Here is a 26,056-nt window from a genome sequence, read left to right as displayed (position 1 = left end):
GCTTATACACCATCCTTGTGACCCAAAGCTAGCTTGTGGCTCTGTAAGTGTCACTAGGAAAGCCTTGCATATCAGGCCTATCCAACTGGCATCAATTCAGTGACCAACTGAGGTCTGAAGCTTGCCTTAACTGTGCTTCTCACACCAATGAGCTGCAAGACTAGATTTTTACAAGATGGCACTCCTAATATTTCCACTTAGTAGTACTTTTTTCACTAAGTACCATGTTAGGAGAAATAATGTAAATGCTTATGCACTAGGAACCATGTTCTCATCAAATAATCCATATCTGGAAAAAAGCCCCAATTAAAGGATAATTCTGAGCCATAGCCCTGAATTTATAGTAGAGAAGCCTGCAGAAACATTAAACTCACACGCACAGTTTGGATAGTTTTATGGGAAATGCCTTGACATGGTTTTTGGATGGCACCTTTTAGGCATGGCCTATCTACCCCTTCACCCTTCGCTTAGGTACTGCTATTTCTGAAAACTCTTAAGTACATCTGAGGGCAATTCTGAGAAAAGTTATGACAATATATACCTTTCAGTTCTCAAGTTTTGTCCAACTCATCCATAAGTCTGACATGCTAAACATACACAAAAACCTGAAAACGTAGTGATATTCAGAGCTTCTCTAATAACAAGTGTATCATCCTCTTCTGATTCTACTCCAATCAGTCCTTGGAGAAGCAAGAGTCAGAAATACTTTTTATTAAAACACTGATCATTGTTAAAACACTGTGAGGTACATTAAATAAATACAACTTTCAAGTTGTATAAACAGGTCTCTTGTGGCTTAGAGGGAGTTTCCTGGAAATTACCTCACAGCAACATTTAGACAAGCACATCCGAGCAAAAATTGGAAAATGCCTTTTGTCACATGATAACATATATTTAATTTGGGCATTCAGTAAAATCTGTGCATTATCCTCTTTCAGATGAGTAAGAAATATAATCTGATTGGATGATGCTTTTGCCTTCTCCCCTTTCCCCCCGCAACCCGCCCTCCTCTGAGGTGGTCATTCAGGTCTGGGAAGGCACAATGCAATGTTCTGGTCAGGATCAGTTTTTCCTAGGTCCATCTAGTTCAATGTCAAATTATGGTCTCCCGGCAAGCTTCAACAAAACTCTGGGGGCTGTTTCCTTCTAGACTGAGAGGGAGGCGTACCCTATGCAAGAAAGCAACTGGGGAGCTCAGGGCACCACAACTTTGCAGATGGAGGTCTTCTTGAAGCTGTTTTCTAGAGAGAGTCACATTCTGCTGAGAACTGGCAATGACCTGTTAATACAAGAGATGGGGAAAGAGATCAAGGACAATGATGGAAGAAGGAAGTCTCCCTTCTGAAAGACTATATTTTAAAAATACACCAAGAGTAGGATTAAAAAAAATACTCAGGGTACCACACACACACACACACACACACACACACACACACACGAGAATTAAAACATCAGTTTTCTTTATCCATGGCCACATACAAACCAAACTGAAAATGGTTCTGATTGATGGCTGCATGCTAGGGGTACTCTCGGCTAGAACTGGCACAATGCTCATTTCAGGTCTTGTTTAGTTCTACCAAGGTCTACTGTGTATCAACAAGATTAAAACAAGTTCCTACTCTCCAGAAGTGTCACCAACAGCAGAGTCACAGATGTTTTTCTTAATGGCTACAGTTATTCTCGGGTCCAGGTACTTATAATCCCTGGGAAAATCATGATCCCAAAGTATATGGCTTAAGGGGCTTTTAGTAGCATTTTTCAAAAGTAAACCACATAGTAAACATAGTTCACATAATAAACAAGAAGCTGGTTAATAAAATTGTTGTTGGTTAATCCAGTCTGACTCTTCATGACCCCATTTGGGGTTTTCTTGGTAGAGATACTGGAATGATTTGCCATTTCCTTCTCCAGCTCATTTTACAGATAAGGAAACTGAGGCAAGCAGGGTTAAGTGACTTGCTCAGGGTCATACAGCTAGTAAATGTCTGAGGCCAGATTTGAGCTCAGGAAGATGAGTGTTCCTGACTCCAGGCCCAGCACTGTATCCACTGAACCATCTAGCTGCCTCTAACAAGAATTAATTTGTTTTAATTGAATACTTAAAGCAAGTCGGATCTTATAGTATCTGATATCTGGGTCCTTGTGTGCACAAAGTGGAGAGCCTGAAAAAAGTGTCGTAATGTCCTGTATCATTTCCATGATAATGTATTTGGTGTAACTGTTAAAGGGGACAGTTGATTCCATAGGAGTAAGCTTTAAAACTAAACCAGTTTAAAACAGGCCTTTGTGAATACCTGAGGCTCTGAAGGAGATTTGAAGCACTGGGTCAGAGCTAAGCAGGACAAACTTTCTCAGTCCATTGGTTACCTGACTGCACAGCAGGATTTTGACTGTGAAATTTGGTTATAGGGTATTAATGATATTATTGTGGAGAGCAATTAGTAAAGATTTGTTCAAGAGAATTTAATGTGAGGGCTTACATGTGTGTTTGTGATGCTTAGAGCACATGCAGGCTATTCCTGTGGCTCATATTCCATTTGGGGCAGGTAGGCTGTATAGTGGATAGAACATTGAGCCTGGAGTGAGGAAGATCTGAGTTCAAATCCAGCATCAGACACTTACTGGCTACGTGATCCTGCGCAAGTCACTTAATCTCTTTCTACCTCAGGTTCCTCATCTGTAAAATGGGAATAATAATAGTTCCTACTTCCCAGGGTTGTTGTGAGGACCAAATGAGATAATAATTGTAAAGTGCTCAGCACAGTGCCTGGCACCTAGTAAGTGCTATATAAATGTTAGCTATCATTATTATTCTTGGCATTTCAACAAGGCCTTTCGAGTATTCCAAATTATAGGGAGTGTGAAGCATTCTATTGTAAATTAGCAGAAAGAAGAGAATAAGATCACTGGGGACTAGGGTTGTTAAGAATAAGTTTTGCCTACTAGAGATCACGCCCAGATACCTTTTTCTCTAATTGTAGCTGCTGATTATGTACAACTTAGAACCTGCTCACCTATGGCTCTTCTTTAAAGTCAACAACAGCTCCAATGTGCATTCTGTTCATGAGTGTAAGTTGTGTACAAGGTAGGGGAACAACTCTTTCACAAAGTAGCTCATCACTTCCATTATACAGAGAGCTTAGACTCCAGCACAAGAGAAAAAGGTTTTGAGGTTCCCAAGTCGTAAACATTCCTGAATCAGTAGGCTGGGAGAAAAACTCTAAAATCTTTTATCAACCTCACCTACAACAGCATTTGACTCTTTGGACTTCAAGAGCACTCAATAAAAATCACAAGATGGGGTTTAAAAATAAACTTCTTGCATAAGATGCTCATAAATTCTTCTGGTAAGAAGTTATGGTTTTTCATCAAAATGCTTGATTTGCTCTTTTCAGCTACCTAACCTTTGGGAATTAATGACCAATAATATTAGCAAAGCAATAAAAATGTGCACAGCAGAAGTGTTGCCGCTGAATTCTTAAACACTTCAATATGGTATTAGCTTCCCTTTTGCTCAGAAAAAAACCTTGCAGTGTGCTCAGTGAGAAGGCTTTTTTTTTTCAGTTGCGCAGATGCCCATATGACATCTCATTAGGTAAATCTGGGGGGCTGGAAAGTAGGGGAGGATGGTTCTGCAACATTAGCAGAGGGAGGACAGACGTAGCAGATGCAAAAGCCCAAGACACTGATGCATGGAGTACATGTGGGGCCAAGGCAGCTGCCAAGCACCTTTTCCTCCATCTCTATGCAGAGTGTTTGAGGAGAGAGCTTGGGGAAAGATGAAGGCAACTCTTAGGAAGAGCCAGCTGTTGGGGACAACATGGACAGCGGAGGGAGGAGAGGAGGCTCCAAGAAAAATGGAAATATTTAAGATTTCTGCAAGCCGATGAACTCACTAGGAGCTGAAATAGCCTTATTGCCACCTGATAAACCAGCTAAACTCTGTGCTGACAAGAAGATTGGGGAATGAACTACTTTAGATAATCACTTATTCCAGTTAACATATAGCTCACATACATCCAAGGTAGGGGATGTGCCTTTTTTCTTTTTAAATCTAGGTATCTGTTTCCTTCATACACATTAAAAAAAAGAACCATTTGTCTCAGGTAACATACAAGTAAAAAAAAAAACTTTTTCGAGAGAAATATAAAATGCTCAATTCACCTGCTTTTCACATTCAGGAAATGAAACAAAGAATAAAAAGGTAGACCCCAAGTTGAGGTGGGAGAAGAGGGGAGAGGGAAGGAGATGTTCTGGGCTTCAGTCCTAAAGCCATTATAGCACCACCTTCTGTACCTGCCATTAGTCAGATGAAATTATGGCCGTGGTTGGATCCAGCTGTGAGCTAGATGCTCCTCCATCCACAGGCTAGGTGGTGTAGTGGATAGAACACTGGGTCTGGACAGGAAGATGTGAATTCAAATCCAGCCTTGGACATTTACTGATTGTGTGACCCTGGGCAAGTTGCTTAACCTCTGTCTGCTTCAGTTTCCTCAACTGTCAAATGGGGATAATAGTAGCACCTATTTTCCAAGGTGGTTGTGAGGATCAAATGAGATAATATTTATAAAGTGCTTAACACATAGTAGGTACTTAATAAATGCTTGTTTCCTTTCCTTCTTGACATTATTTCTTGTATAATGGTCAATTTTAAAGAGTTAAAAAAAGGTGATTCTAAAGTAATGAGATGGATTCCATAAGCCACATACAATAACTAATAGCATTAAAAGTCTCACTGAATACACTCAGCAATAGACCATACCTACACTGAACATCATTTAAGTTTTCTTAGATTATTCTGAAATGCTTTGAGGTTCTTGTAGTGTGTTAAAAATAATCATTATGAATATTAATCATTTGTATTATAGATGTGTGGAAATTATAATCAATAAAGAGTTCTAGTTAATAAAATTATAACTAAAGTAAGAGACAGCTGCATATATGAGGCAGTGATTTTTGTCATCATTATGGATGTGTGAGATGGGGTTTGGAGGGACAGGGAGAAGCAGGAAATACAGTCCATGAATACAAGGAACCTATGGGCCAGGCTAGATGCCAAAATTACTTCCAGGTAAGGCCACAGAAACACAAATAGAATCTGCTTTTCCAAGACGTAATAGCCTCCTTTTTCCATTCAATTCAGTTAATGCCCATCCAACAAATATTTATAAATCCCTAGAAGAATAGAGTGTACTGAGCTGGGGCCTGGGGCCAGAAAAATTTTAAATAAAACAGAAGTCATTTAGCTCCTTTCTAAAGCCATTTTCTGCCAACTTTGTCCTACACGTTTAGAACTTTGGGGTCTCTGAGGAACAACTAGTCAAAAACGGTGGCAGGACCTTGCAACACTCATACCTGGTCTATAATGTTGGCACTGAAGATGGCTTCTTCCATGTGTCGTTCATCAGATTTGATGACTGATCGGATAGTGTTCACCACATGCTGCACTTCTGGAGGGAGATTACAGTTTGAATGTTCCAAAAATTTAGCCACCAAAATTTTTGTGTCTTTATAGGCCTTAAGGTCCACTAAAGAGGGTGGCTGCTCTTTTGAGATGATCTGTAAGGCCTTTGGCTTTAATTGTTGGTCAACTTTCCTGGTATCTCTTTGTTTTCCAGCTGGCAAAAAATGGTCCTGATAAGCAGAAGCAGCCATGTGAGAGCTAGAAATGGAAACTAAAAATAAAGGGGAAAAATACAACTTTGAAAAAAAAAAAACTAAAGCAAGCTATCAAAACCAAAGAAAACCAAACATAAGCATGCCTGGGAGAAAGCTTTCTGAGAAGCCTCTGAGACTCTGGCTAAAACTGGGGATGGGTGTCTCCCTTCACTCCTCAATAGATGTGGCATTATCAAACCTCCATGGGCCTATTGCCCTATGTGAAAACTAATTTAGAGACAAATGACTACTGAAAGATCAGAAAGAAGGAGGCCATAGAGGGAGGAGACACTCAGAACAAGAAAAAAGTAATAGATCAGTGGGCAATCGAGTGCAAGACTGGGAGATCTCTTTTCATACAAAACAGAAAAATATCCTTCCTTTGCTTCAGGATATTTATAGTATTAAAGGTAGATTGCTTCCCCCTTTTCTGTTAGTAACAAATCCATCCACCTCTGGTCTTACATAGGTTTGGCAATCATAGTTTCTTAAAGGTGGAAGGACCGATCTGTATACTGAGATCCAGAATAATTGTTGCACAATGTCATATAATTAACGTAGAAGGTAGTTTTCTCCTGACTGCCAGGCTAAAGTTTTTTTTTTAAAAATTTAAAAGACATTTCCCTTCCCCTGGGTTTCTCAAATAGTGCTTAAGATAATACAGAAAGCAATAGTGAGAATACTCAAGTATCCACAGAACAAATAAGAAACAAGAGTAGAAGTTTTATTTCCTTAACTATGTCTCAGTCCCACTGTCAAGGTGAATTCTGGGTAAACTAAGTTAATCTCCAGTCAACTTGAGTAAACCAATTGACTCAACTAGTACTGGGTTAAATTTGAACTGCCTCTCCACCACTCTTAGACTAAGAGTTAAGGAATGAAAAGCAAAAGGAAAAAAAAAGGAATGGGTAGTCTGAAGCATTTCAGCTTTAAACCAATGGGAGATTAAAAATGAGGGAGGAAGCACACAAATGACCACCACTACTCTACCAAGAAGACGTCTCACGAAGGGAGAGCTCACATTGAAATCAGCAGGCATATGCAAGGCTGAAGTTAATTATGCTCTCTGGTACACTCTGCTAAGCAAAAGGGAAGGGAAATGTAGATGTTCTGTGTGTGTGTGTGTGTATTTAAATATTACATCTTGTGACATGAGAAAATGAATTTAATGAAGTATCCTTTGCTCGGTCACCATCTATGAAAACAACAACATATGAAACCACTCTCTTTCTCAAGCTACACCACCACCTACTCTGTTGATAGAATAATAGAAAAGTTAGGCATGCATGCAAAGATGATTTTAGAAATCAGTACCTCACCTGTCTCTAAATCCGACTGAGATATTCCTGCTTCACGATGTTGGCTAAATAGAGGTGTGTAGGAAGAGGTATCTCCTTTAACCAAAGAGAATATTTAATTAAACATATTGAAACATGCATTAAGAAAACAGAAAGAAAAGCCCTTCCAAGTACAAGGAATCAATTTTAAATGATAAAACAAGTTGAAGGAAACAATTGGTCAATGCCTTTAAAACAAGCAATATATCCCTAGATAGGAAAAACACACCACTAAAACCCTTCAGTCTTTCAAACACCTCAAGTTAATGGTTATTTTCTTTACTTTGACATACAAAATAATTTGATACAATCTCTAGTTGATTTCTTTTATTAAACACTTGAGGCATCTCAGTGTTTCTTCAGGAAGCCTCAAGGTACCCACTTCAATAAAGAGAAACGATAAAGTTTTCGTGTCTGAATTGAGAGGAAATCTGCTTTGTGTGGAGCAATTTTCCCTTTTTAATAGTCATGTGGCTGATGAAGAAACAACAAACAAGACTAATTCTCATTAATAATGTTTACATTTTGAGGTCTGATCAAACCATCTATCTCCTTAATTCCCTTCATGGATTGTAGAACACGGAGTATTAAAGGTGATCAGGGCTGATCAGAATAGGAATGGGGCATTTCAGCCTCAAATGAGAAGGTAACTGAGATCATCTCACTGATTGCCACAAAACAATTACTATAAAACCTGTGGTGGTTTCCCACCCACTCCCTCAATCTTAGATTCATGAAAATAAACAAGGAAGAAATCTTCCATATGTCTGAGGAGTATTTATTGCTCTTTCAAAGACAAAAGGCTATTTTGAAATTTTAGATAGATTAAAAGACTTTTTCCCTCTTCAGGGCACAGTTTATAAATGAAAACCTACTCTAACCCTCTTTAGTTGAAAAGGTATTTAAATCAGGAAATGGAAAAAAAAAAAAGAAAAACCCACAAGATCCTCATCACCACTTAGAAAAGTTAGGATAAGAGAGATGTTAGCGGGAGTTGACTTCATGCCCGAGAATTTTGGCACATATTCTACAGTGAGACTCAGAACTATTGGTTTGCCAAAGTCAGATTATTCCAGCATGTAAAAATTGCTTTAAGGTGCAAGTTAGATACTTTGAGAAGTGTTATAATTTATTTGGGCCATGACAATATGACAAAGCAATTTGCTTATTGCGGTATATACTGGCTACATCTGTTAATGCAGCTCTGAAGTTATCTTACTAGCTCCTAAAGAATAATTTACATATTAAAAAAGTTGTTCAATTCCTACAGTAAGCAGTAGATAATCTACTGCTCAATCCTTAGACATGCCAGGCAGAGAAGCAGAGATAGTAGCCTCAAATGTCCTTCCTTTTATACATATTTTATGAAGAAGATCTTTTTCTCATCTCGGGGCAGTTATTAGGCCTACCTATAATACAAAAGTAAAATGACAAAATAGCAATATCAACAAGTGTATAGACATAAAGGGTTTCAAAAACAAACATCTGCAGCTATGGTGATAAGCCACCCAAATTTCTATTATCTATATTGTGTTGCCATAGGAGATATACCTAATACGCAGGATCTCTTGGTGAGAAAGTAACAGAAAAACAGAAACAAAATACTTCGAAGTCTAAGGAATAAATTATCAATGGTTTAACAAGCAAATGAAAACTATTAAACTGTGTCTTTAAGATAAACAATATAGATAAAAAAAACATATTCAAGTCCATTGGCTTAATTTTCCCCCCACTTGACATAATGCATAATACAAAACCAAAAGACCAAGCTATTGTGAGTATTAAAAATATACAAATCAACTACAAAGAACCTATGAAGAAAGATGCTATCCACCTCCAGAGAAAGCTGATAAATACAAATATGCATAGTATGATTTCACACATATACACACGTATGTGTTAAATGAAGGTTTTCTCTAGTGCAGGCTGCGGAAAGAGGGAGGGTGGGAAGGAGACAGTTCAGAAATTAAAATGTAACAAAAATAACATGAAATAAAATCAACATCAACTGCATATATTTGACTGTGTCAAATCTAACTTCTGTAGAAAGGTTCCCACCAATGAAATCTCATCCCAAGCTTCCAGGAGTCAACACGGTCAACTCTATATTAGCTATATCAACTGGAAGATAGAATGGGTATGAGTCATATGAAGCAAAAGATAATGTCAAATTATTTATATTTGTTTTTTATAATATGCCTACACACACACACACATACACACACACACACACACACACACACCCCTGAGACAGACAGACACATACACTTTGAGCCACAAGGAGAGCTTAGAACCACAGACAATCCAAGCTGTCAAAGACCTAGGGCTCTACTCCAACTCTCATTTTATAGATCAGGAATGAGGAGGTGATTTGCCCATGTGCTTGAAATTCAAGTCTCTTGGTCCTGTGTTCTTTCCATTATAGTATGTAACCTTTCTCTCATGTAACTGTGCCTGATTCCAGTCTCTTCTAGGCTTGTATTTATGGTCACCATCTCCCATTTCCTTATTGCAAATTAAAAAAAAAATTAACCTATTCTCTTAACACTTTATTCTTTGCTTATGTGTTTTAATATACTCAAATTTGTATTATACTTGCCTGTGTACCTCTCTAATGAAATGAATCAAAGGGATGCCCTACATGGTCTGAAAGGTTATGGCTCACCTTGTATCCTTTTCTGCTCATTATGAAAGGTTAATATAATTCAGAGCAATTATCAATACCCTATTATTAACCTCACACATGTGGACTTCCTCAGATTTGCTTTGCCCCAAACTTTTAAAGGTTACATAAAAGAGACTGAAATGCAAAAAAATATAGAATAAACTGAAGCCCACACAAACAAGTTGTTTTGTACTTCAGTGTGACAACTGGTATAATTAACTTTGGGATGGTCAGTGTGTAACCCAGCCTGCCATCATGTTTGAAAGAATTTACCTTCTGTGCTGGATGAACATGAAATAGGATCACTGGTAGATCGGACAATATCTGAAATTCGTTTTTTCCTAATGCGTCTTGGAGGAACAGTTCTCTCTGGGCAGCCGTGGTGTGATGAAGTGTTTGCAGGAACTGAACAGAGAGAGGGCTGGGAATGAGTTGCAGAAGATTGGCTAAAGGTCCCACAACACATTTTCATCTGTTTCAACTGTGGCTGTGATTGATTCTCCCGCACAGAGCCCTGGGACTCTGAAAAGCTGTAACTCTCAGAAGAACAGTCTAGAGATCTCTGAGGAGAACTCTCATAGTCCTGGATCTGAGATCTGTCTGGAGAGGCTCTGTGCCGGCAGCCTCTCGCCTCCATGGGGGAACATGGTGAGTGAGTGCTGTGGAACCTGCAGCGCACGCTGCGATCCAAGCTGGTACAGCTACTGTCCGTGGCTGCTTTACGGATTGTACCATATGGAGAAAAGTCAGCAGAACGGAGAGAGCCTTGAACTTCCAAAGAACAAAAGTCCTCAGAGGAGTAGCTATGATCTGGAATGTCAGCAACTTCAGACACCAAAAGAGAAGTACTATCAACGGAAACTACAAAAGAAGATTGTTAACCAAAGTTTTAACATTGAATGCTTTAAGTGACAGATGGAACAAAATAGCGAAATATGAATTACAGGAAAAATGATACCAGCATCATCTCTATCTATACCTTTTAGTATCTATCCGCCTTATATAAAACTCTGAAGTTTAAAAGTACCAGCTTTCTCTTTCTCCTGTATGATCAAAACTTTTAGCAGAGATTTCATTATCCTTTGAGACCCTAAGATATAAGATGCCATAGAACTATAATACAAAGATACTTTTTAAGTATCTAGGTGAGCATCACATACCTCTCTGGTTCCAAGGGACCAGTGCTTTTTGGCGCTGTGGTGGGGGGCAGTGTGGATGGGAGATAATTGATCTCAAACAGAACATAGAGAAATGCTTCAACAGTAGTTCTGGACCCCAGTCTTTCGAAGGACACTAGATCCACCTATTAAATAATAGGGACGTAGGGAAGATAACATCCCTAAAGCTCCCTCTGCACAAGGTTGGACAAGTGTTTGACAAGAAGTTAATGCCTTTAAAAGTTCACTAGTGCTAGGTTCTTGTTCAACCAGAAAATGGTGTCTTTTTGCCACAGTGAGGATAGATATTCTGTTGAAAATGAACGAACCACCTCTAGCGTCAAACCAGACCTCCACAAATCAGTGATGTAACTAGCAAAGACAAAAGCCTTAAAACACATAGGCGTAGACCTCAGGGATATTAACTTGAAATGAGATATTTGAACTCTTTTTACAATGCATATTCTATGAGCCAGTCCTCTTCTTCTCTAAAGATGACCTCACCTTCTACTTTCTTATGGATGTGGTACGGCTATCAGACTCCATCAGAAGCAGAATGGATTATATCTACAAGAGTAGACTAGAGCCAGATTATGAATGGAACTCCTTTAACCACCACTCCTCACCTTCCCTCCCTGGTCATGTCTTAAATTTTCTTTGTGTCTACAAAGGGTGGATCTTCCTCCTCTCTCCTCGGGGACTTGGTCTTTTCCCATAGGCTCCCTCTAGAATCTTGTTTGTATGTTGAATGGAAATAGGTTATATTCCTTTTCCCCTGTATTTCTAATTTCTCCCTCTCCACTGATTCAGTCTTCTCTGGCTACCCCAAACTTCCACATCCTAAAACAAACAAACAAAACTCTCAATCTAGCTACCCACTCCCCACCCCACCAACTACTGTGTTCTCCTTATTGTGACTACCAGATGTCTTGAAAGAAATATCTTCATTCCTTGTCTCTACTTCCTTGAACAAACATTCAATTCAACAAGTGTGCTGAATGCCTACTAAATGAAAAGTCTTACATTAGGTGATGGGAACACAAAACAGAGATGAAAAAATAGTCTTTGCCCTCAAAGACCTTATATCATATGAAAGACATGATATTAAATAGCTAACTAAGCACATGATAAATTGAGAAGAGAGAAATAATTAATGATATCAAAGAAAGCTTTCAGCAGAGGTGGCACCTGAACTAATCCTTGAAGGGAGTATTTTAAGAGATGGAGCTGTGAGGAGGAAGTACAATTCTGGCATTGTGTACAATTTGTGCAAAGATGTGGAATAAGGAGATAGAATTCTGAATTTAGAGAACAACAAAGAGGCCAGTTTGATTGAAAGGTAAAGTAAAAGAAGTGGAGTATTGTGAATTATACATACAAAAGTGGGCTGAAGCCAGATTATAAAGGGCTTTAAATACCAAACTGAGGAGGGTATATTTTATCCCATCATAGCTATAATAATAATAGCTAGCATTTATACTGTATAATGCTTTAAGGTTTACAAAACACTTTGCGTATGTTATCTAATTTGAGCTTCAACAATCCTGGGAGATAGGTACTATTATTTTCATTTTAAAGATAAGGAAATTGGGTGTGAGAGGTTAAGTGACTAGTCCAGCCAGTGAATGTCTAAAGCATGGTTAGGTCTTCCTGTCCTCAATGGCAACAGGGAGCCACTAGGCAAGAAAATAATGTGATCACTTTTGTGCTTTAGGAAGATTATTCTGGAAACTGTGTGGAAAATATGGATTGGAGAAGGAGAGACTAGAAGTAGAGAAGGCCCCATTGTAATGTTAAGGTGGCAAGTGATAAATAACTATAGTGGTGGATGTGTGAATATAGAGAAGAAAACGCATTTGAGAGATATCATATAGAGACAGAATCAATAAGACTCAGTAAGTGACTAGATCTGGGGGAAGCAAGAAAGAAGGAAGAGTCAAGGATGACTCCATCATGGTGAAGTTGGGGCTACTGGAAGGAATGAAGTACCCACTATAGAAATGATAAATGCTTAATAGATATTTGCTAAAATATGAACATTAAATGAAATTGGGAGATTTCAAGGAGGAAATATTTAGAGAAGAAGGTAATGAGTTCAGTTTTTGACATGTTGAATTTGAAATACGTATACTAATAAAATTATGGATCTAGTCCTATTCCATTCTGTGGGATGTGTGGAGATGATGTAGCACTGTTGGTCAGGAGAGGGATTAGAGCTAATTATATAGTTTAGGAGTCATATTCAAAAGGGAAAAGGATGGGAAGGGTGAATTCCAGCTCTTTCACAGATAATCCATTATTAAAGAGAGATCCATGAACAGGGAAGAAACACTCATACACCCTCACTCCCTCGAAGTCCACTGGCCTGCTGGCATTCTTATTGTTCCTATTTCTTAAAATCCATTTCAACTTGGCATTTGCTCCTAACCCCTCCACTGAATCTTCTCTCTCAAAGGTCATTAATAATCTCCAAATTGCCAAATCCAAAGGCCCCATCTCCATCAGCATCCTCCTTGAAATTTTTTTCTGCTTATGACATAGCTGACTCCTTACAACTCTACCTTGCTTGATTTCCATGATACCATATGAACTTGGTTTACTTACTAGCTTCCTGGTCATTCTTCTATCTCCTCTCCTTCCTTGTGCCCTCTAAATGAAAATGTTACCCAGGTTTCCTGAGTTATCCTGAAGGTCCTAATCTAGCTTTCAAAGCCTAGGTCATAGACTACTTCCTCCATGAAATCTTTCCTGATTGGCCAATCCAAAACAATTTCTCCTCTGAACTATTGTGACTCTTCGTACCTTTTATTGCACTTTTGCATTCCACTTTGTGTTATAGGCTTTTGAGTATGTCATCTCCCCAATTAGATAGTCACCTTTATTACTGCATGGATAATAACTCTCTGCTTCATTTGACACTATTGACCAGCATCTCCTTCTGCATACTCCTACCTGAGTTTTCAACATCCTCTTTTCTTCTAGTTCTCCTACCTGTCTGATCATTCCTCAGTCTTCTTTGTTGATTCATCATTTCCATGTTTGCACCCCTTTCTCACCCCACATATCCAATCAGTTGCCAAATCTTACCATTTCTACTTTCACATCTCTTGCCTCTATCCTGTTGTTTTTCTTCATGCACCCACTATCTTGGTTCATATCTTCTTCACTTCTCACCTGGACTATCAAAATGCCTTTCTATTTGGCCTTCCTGTCAGAGGTCATTCTCCACTACAATCAATCCACCACACAGCAATCAAAGTGATTTTCTTCTGAGCAGATGATTCTCCGGCTCAACAAATACCAGAGTCCTTATTGTCTTTAGAACAAAAAAATGAACTCTTCCATTTTGATTTTAAAACCCTTCACAACTTGGCCCCAACATATCTTCCCAGATTTATTATATACCCACTGACTTTCCTACACTCTATAGTCCAAGCCAAATTAGCCTTCCCTCCTCCTCAAACACATTACAATAAAAAGCCTTTTCTGATTCCATCAACTTCTAGTGTCTTCTCTTCTAGCAACCTTGTATTTATTTTGAATTTCTCTGTATATTTATCATGTATCTTCTTATATATGTACATATTATCTCCCCCAATAGAAAGTCACCTCTTTTACAGAAGGAATTGTTTCATTATTTTGGTCTTTGTAACCCTAGCATTTACCACCAAGCCTGGCACAGAGTAAGCATTTAATACATGATTATTTGTTGATTGTTTTTGTTTTCATATTGTAGGCACTCAAAAATATATTGATTAAGCTTATGCCCATCAAGTAAATTATAAATATAGGATAACAGTTTTGAGCTGGAAGGGAAAATAAAAGTCATATAATCCAATACTCTCATTTTACAGATGAATAAACTGAGTCCTAGACAGGAAGAGGGATTTGTCTAAGGTTACAAGGGAATTAAATAGTAGTACTCTTCCAAAATAAACATGGGTGAAGGATTACTAACATTGGCAAGGACATCAGGCAAAGATTTCTTCCTCTTCTGAACTTCCTTTGTACTTTTCCTGTGATACTCATCCCATTCTGCCTTGGTAATACTTATTTTGTAAATATTTTACTTCTTCTAATAGAGGACAAGGAATATATCATATGCGACTCTGTGTCCCCCACAGGGGCTAGCACAGAATTTTGTTAGCAGATAACAAATACTTAGTGAATGTATAAATAAACGAAATTGAATGAATGAAAATCCTTAAAAACATTCTTCCTTCTCTCTCTCTGAATCTATACAATCTTATTTTTTCACTCCAGGCATTGCCATTTTAAGATTGCAAGAATACACTTTATTTGTGCTTTTTTTATTTTTAGTTTTTAGATTTCCCATTTCTTGAGGGCAAGGGATAATAGTAATAAGCACAACAAAATAATGACATTCTATGTGGGATTTCACACATCAGAAAAACAGAAAAGAATGTAAGCAATACCATCTTGAAAGGTAATTTGAAAAGGAAGGTCAAAAGTATTCCAGCTAACAGCTACTTCTGATAATTACTAGAAAAGAGGAAACACCTTCCCTTATCCTCACAAATAAAAGTACCTCACAGTTAATGAAAAATTTAGTTCCATAAAGTTCTCAATACATAAAAATGTGTGTGAAGTTAGTTTCAGTTTCATTTTGGTCTTACTAAAATTATTTCTCTGGTTATTGTTTGGGTAAATATATAATTTTTTAGGAATTGTAGTCATGTATTATGTTAATACAAACCTCACAAATACCTAAACCATAAAAAGTTTTATTGAAAGATGAATTATTCAAACCTCTGTTTTGTCCTTTTGATTATACATTTTTAGGATGAGCACACAGCTAATAATTTAGTTCTTTTGAGAACTGGAATTATAGGGAACCATATCATCCTTTACTATATAATCTGTTTACTGAATGTGACTTGGCTCAAAAAACCTGTTTTCATTCAATTCAGCAGTTCCCTTTCCATTAGCAAAATACAAGCAAAATCCATTTGCCAAATCTGAAGTTGTTATTTCAAATCAATAAGCATTTTGGGAAGCATGGAATTTTGAACACTCATAGTATCTTAAATATTTTCCATTTTTTGGACAACATTTCTGTAAATTGTTTAATAGGTTTAGGTCTATTTTTTGTTGTATTTTTAAAATGCCTTCCTGCTTAGAATTGCTATTAAAATTGAAGGACAAAGTTTTAAGACTGTCTGAGGCTATGTTATACCCTATTTCCTGAAAGTCCCACCATGGAAAGGAATTGCTCCCTCTCTTTTCACCTTCACCTCTTGAAAACCCTGGTTCTTCTTGAGTATCAGCTCAAGTACCAGTAACTTTAGAGAAAGGCCTCTCCTGATTCCCCCATTTCTTAGTGCTCTTCCATCATTATGAATTATTATTATTATTATTGATATACCTTCTACATAGACTATTGATTATGACCTCCCATTAGAATAGAAGCTCCTAGAGTACTATTTAATTTTTGTAGGGATTATTTCACTTTTATCTTTTTACACCCAGTACCTAGTGCAGCAGCTGCTACGTAGTTGGTGCCTAATAAATGTTTGTTGATTGACTGACTGACTGAATGAGATACAGCAAATGTGCTTCACCCTCGGATGAAATCTTTTTGTGTCTATTTATGTCAGTGATAGCCCTTCAACTTTCTCAGTGATTAAGACTTCACTACAGGTATCATTATGGTGCTACAGTGCAAAGATGGGGCCAGGATTCCTCAGCCCCCCCACAGAGTGGTGTTGGGTATGGGTTCTTTTTGAAACCAGTAACTAGGCTGGAAGGCCAAATCTTGTGTACTATAAAAGAAGTGAAGCAGAAGGGCCTTTATTAACCGAGATGCCCTAAAAGAATGCTTCTGGATCTAGCAACTGTTTAATTTTCCACTCACCAGTTCTGGGTAAAAGTAAGGAGTAGCCAAGAATGAAAGCAAACCTTAGGAAGGAATGCTTGCTAATTCAGTCTCCTTAAAATGAAGAAAAAGTAGGAGAATAAAAGAAATGTCTTCTGGAAACTCAATAAACTACGATTACTTCAAGTGTCATCATAAAGAGATCTACTCTCTGAGGCAGGCTTACCTTGTGTGCTAAAACCAGCAGTTGTGTTTTGATCCCCCAAGCTTGATTCAGTTACTTGCTGGTCTAGACTGGTAACCTACAGCAAGAAAACAAAAGCAGCATGTGTTTGACTTCAGTGAGACTCAGATTCATTAATAATCAGAACTGAAACAAATCATCTAAATGGCATACTACCATCCAGTGATAAAGGCTTACTTGAAAGCTCTTGTTCAATTTGTGACACTGACACATATTCATATTTTTTTAATCTTTTCACCCTTGGGGAGGGGAGAGATGTGAAGAAGCATTAGTCCAAGGTCATCCCTGACCTCCCTGATACATGGGGGTGTGAAAATCAAGAGAGAGAAGGGCCGCCACTCCACTCATAAGATACCCTTCCATCACAATTTCTAATTCTTCAGGAAAGTGTGGCCCATTTACAGAATACACAGCAAACACTGGATAGGAATGATGAATCTCATTACCCCAGAAGACCACACAGATAACCTTTTATGACAGCCCTTGTACTGATTCTCCCCATCCTTTCTTTATTCTACATTCTCAATTCCACCTAATCCTATTCAAATAATTGAAGAATCAGTCTGGGGAAAATGATTCATAGCCTTATTTTCCCCAATTTTTATTATCTCACAGTAATTATTCATTTCACATCATCTCCTTTACTCCAAAGGAAATAGTCCAACTTGTTTTTTTTTTAACCAATCCTGTAACTTAATTGCTTTAGGGACCCTCTAATGAGGAAACTCTTGCTGCTGATGCAAACTAGCACTTGTTCTGCAATTTATAGCCTTAGAACTGCCTCAGTCACTTTGAGGTTAAATGACTTTTCCAGAGTCATGTAGTCAATATGTACCTGAGGCAGGACTTGAATCCAGGTCTTCCTGACTCCAAGACTAACTCCATCTACTATGCCATGCTACTCCTCAATGGGAAGATAGTCATCTGGGATTCCCAACCCCTGCATGTTGGAGTTTTCCTATCTTTTTCTCCCTCCTTCCCTAAAAGGAATCTGCAACCTTTGAAACTCTTTTAACAAGTCAAGATCTATATCTATACATATAATATTATTTACATATATATATATAATATATAGTATGTTATATATGTGTGTATTTGTATATATAATTGTTTAAAGGGATTCACAGATTCCTCTTAGGACTATATATTATATACACACACACATACATACATACATGTATACATAATTCTTGGTGGATGTATTTGTTTCTAGGAAGATCCACATTTTAAGATATGCTTCATAATTAGATAACACTGCTGCAGCATCTTAGAATATGAACAACTATGTACATACAATATATGTATACAAGCAAAATATATTTTAAAGTGACTTGTTATTATATATGCATGTAACCCTCAGCTACAAAAAAAAAAATCCCAGTTTTGAAATCCTAAGTGATTTCAAAATTGCTTAGGGAATTCAGCTATAAATAATGAACTGCTAGGGGAAATTGGGAGAGGTGATCTGAGCCCCAGTGTCGTAGTTAGATTTCAACTCAGGTAATTAGATTTCTGACTATCTATATGTCCCTTGCCACTTTAATCAAACAGGTTATTTTTATTTCTACTCTTTAAACTTTAAACTAAGGCTTTGTATTACTGCAAGTATAAAATGACTGCTGTGTCCTCATCACTGTAGGAATAGGAGATACTGTCTGTAAGGTGGCTTTGAGAGTGCTATAAAGTTACTACTTAATTAATTCAATTAGCATTTATTAAGTGTCGCTATGTGCTACAGACACAAAGACAAACACAAAACAGTCTCCACCCTCAAGGACTTGATATTCTATTAAGAAGCTATTCTGGTTGGATTAACTATGGAGAGAACTGAGTGACCAGCTCCAATGTAAGAACCACTAGGCCTTCCTCACCTGCAAACACAACTCCACTACCTTTCCTGGGCTCAGTCCTCAGAAGTAATCAGAGCAACACTAGCTAACATTAATATAGCATTTTAAAGTTCATAAAGCACTTTACATAAATTATCTCACTTCAGCCTCAAGCCAAACACAGTGCCGAGCACATAGCAGACTTTAAAATTGTTTATGAAAAGAAAGTAAAATAATGAACAGAAAATAACTATTCTAGAGAGCAATAATCAGTCAAGCAGACTCTTACTCTAGTCAAATTCAGACTTGTCATGTTGCCATAACCTGTTATTACATTTTTTCTCAGTACTCTAATTGTGTTTTTGGAAATTTTGTGAATGTGCTTTCATATTGGAATATAAAGTAAATAATAAACATTTGATTCTTGATCTACAGTGGAGGGAATTAGGTAAATAATCTTTTTTTCTTCTTTTTTTCCTTCCCTCACTCTCCACCCTGCACTCTAGAGAAGACCATCATTTCACACACACATACACACACACACAAACACAAACACACACGCTATACTATGTGTACTTCTATTGATCAGTTCTTTCTCTAGAGGTGGGTAGCATTTTCCTTCATAGGTCCTTTGTACTTGACAAGTATTTATAATACTCAAAACAACTTAGTTGTTCCCAGTTATTCTTCAAATAATATTGCTGTTACTGTATCTAATGTTCTCTTGGTTCTGCTCATTTCACTCTTCATTATTTCAGGCAAGTCTTTCCAAGTTTTTCTAAAATCACATTCCAACACAGTCATATACCACAACTTGTTTACCATTCCCAAATTGACAGGCGTCCCCTCAAATTTCCAGTTCTTTTCCACCACAAAGAGAGTTGTTGTAAATATTTTAGAACATATAGGTTCTTCTCCTTTTTCCCTGATCACCTTGGGAAAGGGACCTAATAGTGGTATTGTTAGGTAAAAGGGTATATACACAGTTTTAGAACTCTTTGGGCTTCAATTAGTAATATTCCTGATATTTACCTATGAAGATTTGAATCAATATTCATAAATACCCAGTGGTACACAGATCTGTCAAGTATTCTTTCCCTGAATCACAAGAAAACAATCACTACCATGAGAGACTCATTCCTTTTCATAATGCTCTTCTCTTGTCTCTCCTCCCTAGCCTGGCCCCCTGCCCTCCATCACCATTATTAGTTTTTCTCACAGCTCCTTTCAAACCTACTCTCTGAAAAAAATTCCTGTTAATAAATTACTATAAATAAAGCAAGAGTACCAAAATAGACACTAAGCCAAGGTCAGGCGTGCATTAGATGGATGCCATTTAAAAAAATAAGGCGTCACTCTGGCTCCTCAATAGCCACATAGTGCTTAATCCATGTTGATTATAGTAGGTGGCAGATACTAGAAATGATCATCAATCACATCTGTACAAGCAATAGTCAAGTTAATTTGAATTTAGCCCTCCATAAAACTGAAAGTAACATTACTATACTAGAACTATTAGGAAAAGAACTTTTCATAGAATGCTAGAACTAATAGGGATGAAAACATCTAGTTCAGTCCTCTCCTTTTCAGATGAGAAAACAGATGAGACTCAGAGAGGTCATGTGATGTGCCCAAGATCACACATCTGGTTGGTGGTATGACTGGGAATGGGCCTTGGGTCTCAAGACTTTTGGATCAGTGCTCTTTCCATTGAACCATACTGGATTTTAGATTAAAGTGCATTTCTAATGAAAAAATGAAGAATAAATTTGTCACAAAGTTAAATTAAAAAAAAAAATTTAAAACCAAGCCTCGTACACAGAACTACAGCAGTAGGAAGGAAAGTGGCATAAACATTCTAATGTAGATGTCACATAAATAACAAATATGGCATGCTCTTGTGCTATTAAATGGAAGGAATTTTATTCATAGTTATGCTACTTTTGTCAGCCATAGTAATAACGACAGAATAAATTGCCATGTAAACTTGTTTTCTCCTACTCAAGGGATGATGAAAATTTCCTAATAAAACAAGAAGAAACCATGGAAATTATTCTGTATTTCTAAGTTTATATCAAACTAGTGTTTGGGTCTATAGAGAAAGTCTGCAGATTCTTGGCAATTTCAGGAAATCTGCACTAAAAATTCACATTGTTTTGCTTTGCTTTGTGAATTTTTAGTGCAGATTTCCTGAAACTGCCAAGAATCTGCAGACTTTTTAAACAAGTGCATATTGTATAATTATGCTCTTTTCCCTCTTCTTGAAGACAAAATTCACTCACAAACTAAAGGCATAAATATTATTTAATTGGAAAAAACATTAACTATCTTTATTATTGGATTTTAGGATGAATCTCTGAAAATGCTCTAGACTGATGAGAACTTAATAAATGCTTTGTGACGGTGAGAAAACAACCCCCTAGTTGCTTCTGCATCTTTAGGGATGATCTCTGTGTCTCAGGGAGTTGGATCAGAGTCAGATCATGCTCAATTCAACAATGCTGAGATAGTGTTGATCTCTGCTCCTCCTGTTCAGTGATTCTTTTCTGTGCATAATAGTTGTAAAATAATACAGGCCATTTATATTGTATTGACTCCAGCTGCTGAAGACTTTTTTTTTTTTAAAAAAAAGTGACCTGAAGAATACTGAAATCAGAAGCTGACCCCTACAAGAGCAATATTTGCAGAAATAAAGAACAAAACAAAATCAGGACCACTTCGCTATATTTACACACAGAGTATCCTGTAATTCCAATGTAAATTATCAGTGAGTTAGACTACAGCAGAAAGTTACTGACTTGCTGCTTAAGAGTTCTATCTAGGGAGAAAATTTGGAACTCAAAATCTTGTGGAAATGAATGTTGAAAACTAAAAATAAATAAATTAATTTAAAAAAAGAGTTCTATCTAAAACCACAGGAACATGAAGCATCAGTAGGGTAAAAATGAATGTGAAAGAAATGAGTATGCTCAATATAGCTGAGAAGTATATTTAAATGAATATAATCAATTCTAAAAATAACTAATTTCTAAAAGTAGTTTTGAAAAAAAGCTACTGGGTTTTTTTTTTTTTATATTCTAGGACTAGCTCTAAGGAGCAGCCCCTTCTTGCATCTCTCTCTAGCTTCTGTACTGCTTTTATTTCTCCCTTCTGTCAGTCTGTCTTCCTCTCTTTATAAAAAATGACTGTCGATACGTAATTTATGTGCAGTTTACACTAGCAAGTGGAATCAATTAACCTTCTGCTTGTCTAAGGGGAAAGGACTCTGGCTTTAAATGGGAACAAATCTTTAATGTTTAGTCAGGTCAGAACTCTTGGTCCATCCCCTGGGGAAGAATGCAGCTGACATGGACTCCTATTTCGTTTTGTAGAGGGTAATGGATTTCATTGACTTTCGTACCCTCGGCAGTGTGTAAGGCATTGAAAACTGGTCACCTAGCCATTAGGACCAAAAGGCAAAAAGACCCAACAAAGAGCACAGCCAAGTCATTGGGAAACTCTCAGCAGGTTTGAATAATTTGCTCAGATGGACTCTTTCATAGGAATGAAAAAAAAAAAACCGGACTGTAGAAAACGCCTATACCATACTATTTGCACTTATAAATCCTCAAATTTAAACTTTTTCAATGTTCAAAAAGATACAAAACTCATAAAAGAAATGTTATTTCAACAAAGCCAAATTACAGAATGTCTAATCTTTTCACAGATGATTTCAAAAAGTGCTCAGAAAAAAGCAATATGCCCCCAGAGTACTCTATTCTTTAGAAAACGTGACTTATACAACTGTAATAGGACAAAATATTGATGAACCAAATTCTCCCCAGTGCCCAAGTACTATTAAATGACACCCATGTGTCCCATAATAAGTACTCTCCATTGGGAATACCACTGAGAAAGACAATGATTTCATATTTTGCATTTATAATCACTTTCTTGGAGAAGTCAAAATTCTCCAAGCATCATAACTAATCATTACTATCACTGTGCAACATAAATATTATAATGTTAACCACATGAAACCACCATACTTAAATAAAAATGAGAATTTTTCTAATTACTATGCTAATCCAAATCATCCCCTTAGGAGGCAAACAGTGTTTACATTTAAGAAAATCAAGCGGACACCAAATATGTTACCCTTGCTTGCTACTCTGTATACTGGGTCATCTCAATTTGGGAAAAAGGCCATGGTGTAAATATAATGACACCAGCAAGACAGAGATAGGAAAGCTATAAGAAAGACTCTAGTAACTTACCTGATGGTTTCTCTAATGACTTATTGTCACCAGCAGTTGTTTCTCTATCTCTTTCTTTCTTTTTCTTTCTTTTTTTTTTTTGTTAGGCAATGGGGTTAAATGACTTGCTCAGAATCACAGTTAGTGTCAAGGGTCTGAGGCTGGATTTGAACTCAGATCCTCCTGACTCCGGGGCCGGTGCTCTATCCACTGCACCACCTAGCTGCCCTCTGTTTCTCTATTTCTTAAGAGGCTTGAGAAAGCATCTCCACTCACGTGACAACCCTTAGCTACAACAAGAGTAGACTGTCCATTTCTTCTTGTGAACCAGACAGGGAAGCAGGGTGTTATTTAGACCCTAGTCTGAGTCTCACTACTACAGCAAAGACATTGGGGAAACCTCAGTTTATTGCTTCTTTTAGCACTTTCTACAACTGCCTTACTTGAAGACTTTTGTGAGGAACCAGTGAAATTAAGAACATGGAAGTTCTCTGAAAAAAATGTAGCTCATTAGCATGATGTACCTATATATGTGCTGAATCTGTGGCAATGGTCTGACCTGACTAGCTAGTTGAGGCAAAGTCTGAACTCTGGGATAAAGCCTTTTATTACCTCTGATCAAATAGGAGCCAGTAGCTGAAACAATACAACCAAAATTTATGATGATCAGGGATGTATATCCTCTACATCTTGAGAACCAAACCTTTCAAATTCCCTCAAGAAGAGGTGGGGGTATTTTATATAGGAACACTACAATTAAGTGTTTCACATTTCTTATCCATGAAGGCAGACTTCTTTTGTGGGTGACTTCTTGTTTATGAATCACATGAAAGGGAGTGTCTGGAAGGCAGTACAGTACAATGGAAGGAGCTCTGAATTTGGGGAAAGAAAACTAGACTTCTATCCTAGCTTTGCCACTAAATATCTGTATGACCTTGGGCAAATCATTTAACCTCCTGAGGTCTCAGTTCTTCCATCAGTAAAATGGAAACGTTGGATTCGATTACCATTAATGACCCTTTCTAATCTAAATCTAAATCTAAATCTAAAGCTATGGACCTATGCTCTCAGTTATATGAGATTTTGATGTGGATTTTGTGGTCTAATTTATCAGATTTATCAATTTCTAGGTTAAAATAGAATGGATTGTTTTCAGTTGGTATGATGAGGTATTCTTATTTTTTGTGCCTGATAAACCGCACCATCTGCAGGGAGGGCTTATCCTAAGTGTGACCTGGTGCTTGCAGGGGCATTAGAAACAGACACACAAAGCAGCATAAACTATGTTCTGGCCACTCACACAACCATGGGGATGAGCAGAATCACTTAACTTATGGCCAGTGGGCTTATGCCATCATTCATGTAGATCAGCCCTTGCATATTTTTGACAGGCCATGATAACAATCTAGACCACTTCATGTATATACAAATCTTCACCTTACTTGCATTTTTCCATATATAATAATGATTTAAATTGTTTGCCACATAAAGGAAAATTATATAATAAATATAGAAATAGCAAAGCACTTTGGTGTTTCTGGCACAGCTTTAAAACAGATGAAAAGGAATTTCCATAATTAATACCTTAGAAACAAGATGATGCAAACACTTCAATTCTGTTGCTTTAGCAAGAACAATTTCTTTCACTCAAGAATTTTTCTCTTTTTGTTTCTATTATGGATAGAGGAATGAAAGGCAAAGAATACCTAGTTATTTTTATTGTCTACACAGTGTGGCAAAATTAGAAGCATCTTATCTATACCCGCATTTGTGTGTCCTGACAAGCACATTCAGAAGATTTCAAGCCTGAGTAAAGAATGTCACAGTGTTAAATTGAAAAGGGATTTGGAAAAGATAGCGAAAATGAAGATGTGTGACTCATCTGCCTAGCAAAAACTACCATGTGAATGGCAGGACCAATCAAGTGATATGCTCTCTGTGTTTGAGAATAGAATTTGTTCCTTGGAATAACCAGTAAAAATGATGAAATTAAACAATTGCAGAATAGCATTTTAAAAAGTTAACATAAAAAACAATTTCATTTCAGTGAATACTTACATATTGTGAATATTAATTTTTCTTATTTTTATATCATACCCTAACACTGAGTCTAATTTTCTTCTTTTGATTCAGAAATGTGCAAATCTTATATCCTGAATCCCCCTTTCCCTGCATATTGCCTCAATAACCACCATTTCCAAGTGCTATTGACAAAAGCATTCTCCTTGCTGGTGAAACATCTTCTATCCTCTTTTTCAGGGTTCTGTAACTGTAATCTTTCTGTGGTTTCCAGAAATTCCCAAATAACTCATAGTTATTGATTTTCCTTTTATTACATAGCAATTGTATTTAGTCCAAATTATTTAGATAAATACTTAAGCATCCTCACAATCTGGTCCCAGTCTTTTCAATCTTTTCTCCCAATGCTTTCCTGTACAAATCCTAAGCTCCCATCAGATTGGTTTACTTACTGTCCCTCAAATATGCCTTGCACATTTCTGACTCTGTACCCTTCCTTACATTATTCCCCCTGCTTGGAATATTCTCCCCTCTCTTCCTCAGATACATGAATCCTACTCATTCTTCAAGGTCAAGGTGCATGAAGCCTAACCTAACTACCCCAGCCCATGATAATCACTCTTTGCTCTGAACCTCCTTATCACTTAATATCTGCATCACTTGGCACTCATGTAAGGTTTGGGTTATTATTTATACATTTGTTGTGCATACATTCTGTCTCTTCAATAAGAGTTATTCAAAATTCAATAAATATTTATAGAGTGATTAGACAGTCTTATGCTAGGTGCAGTAGGATAAGTGTAGGGGTTCCGCATTATGCTATTTTGTATTCTCCATAGTATCTAGCACAATGCCTTGCTCACTGAAGACTAATTCAACAAGGATCTGTTAAGGTGCTTGTTATGATTCATAGCGATGTGTATAATATAGATCCCCATTTTGGGCTTGGGAATCTGAAGGATTCATAGGAATTGGGGAGACCATTTGAGGAGGCTCCCTTATCTCTCCAGTGGGCTATGAGGAGTAGGGCTGGGGAAAAGGAAGGAGGAATGTGAGAAGGAAGCTGAAAGTCTAGA

The 26,056-nt window shown here is 37.3% G+C and overlaps 1 protein-coding gene across 1 annotated transcript in view; it reads right to left on the bottom strand.

Annotated features, from left to right (window-relative positions):
* Positions 1-1,093: 1,093 nt before the first annotated feature.
* The window catches only part of FAM189A1 (family with sequence similarity 189 member A1), a 546,041-nt gene continuing 521,078 nt past the window's right edge, over positions 1,094-26,056 (bottom strand). Inside the window, exons 8-12 of the mRNA XM_027851443.1 lie at positions 16,880-16,955; positions 9,934-10,521; positions 6,978-7,052; positions 5,356-5,675; positions 1,094-1,279 (exon numbers count right to left, since the gene is read on the bottom strand). Coding sequence (XP_027707244.1) covers positions 1,094-1,279; positions 5,356-5,675; positions 6,978-7,052; positions 9,934-10,521; positions 16,880-16,955 — 1,245 coding nt within the window. The remainder of the gene's footprint in view (positions 1,280-5,355; positions 5,676-6,977; positions 7,053-9,933; positions 10,522-16,879; positions 16,956-26,056) is intronic.

The sequence above is a fragment of the Vombatus ursinus genome, unplaced genomic scaffold (genome assembly GCF_900497805.2).
Source record: "Vombatus ursinus unplaced genomic scaffold, bare-nosed wombat genome assembly UNPS02009205.1, whole genome shotgun sequence".
Lineage (NCBI taxonomy): Eukaryota > Metazoa > Chordata > Mammalia > Diprotodontia > Vombatidae > Vombatus > Vombatus ursinus.
This window is presented reverse-complemented; position numbering and strand designations above follow the sequence as displayed.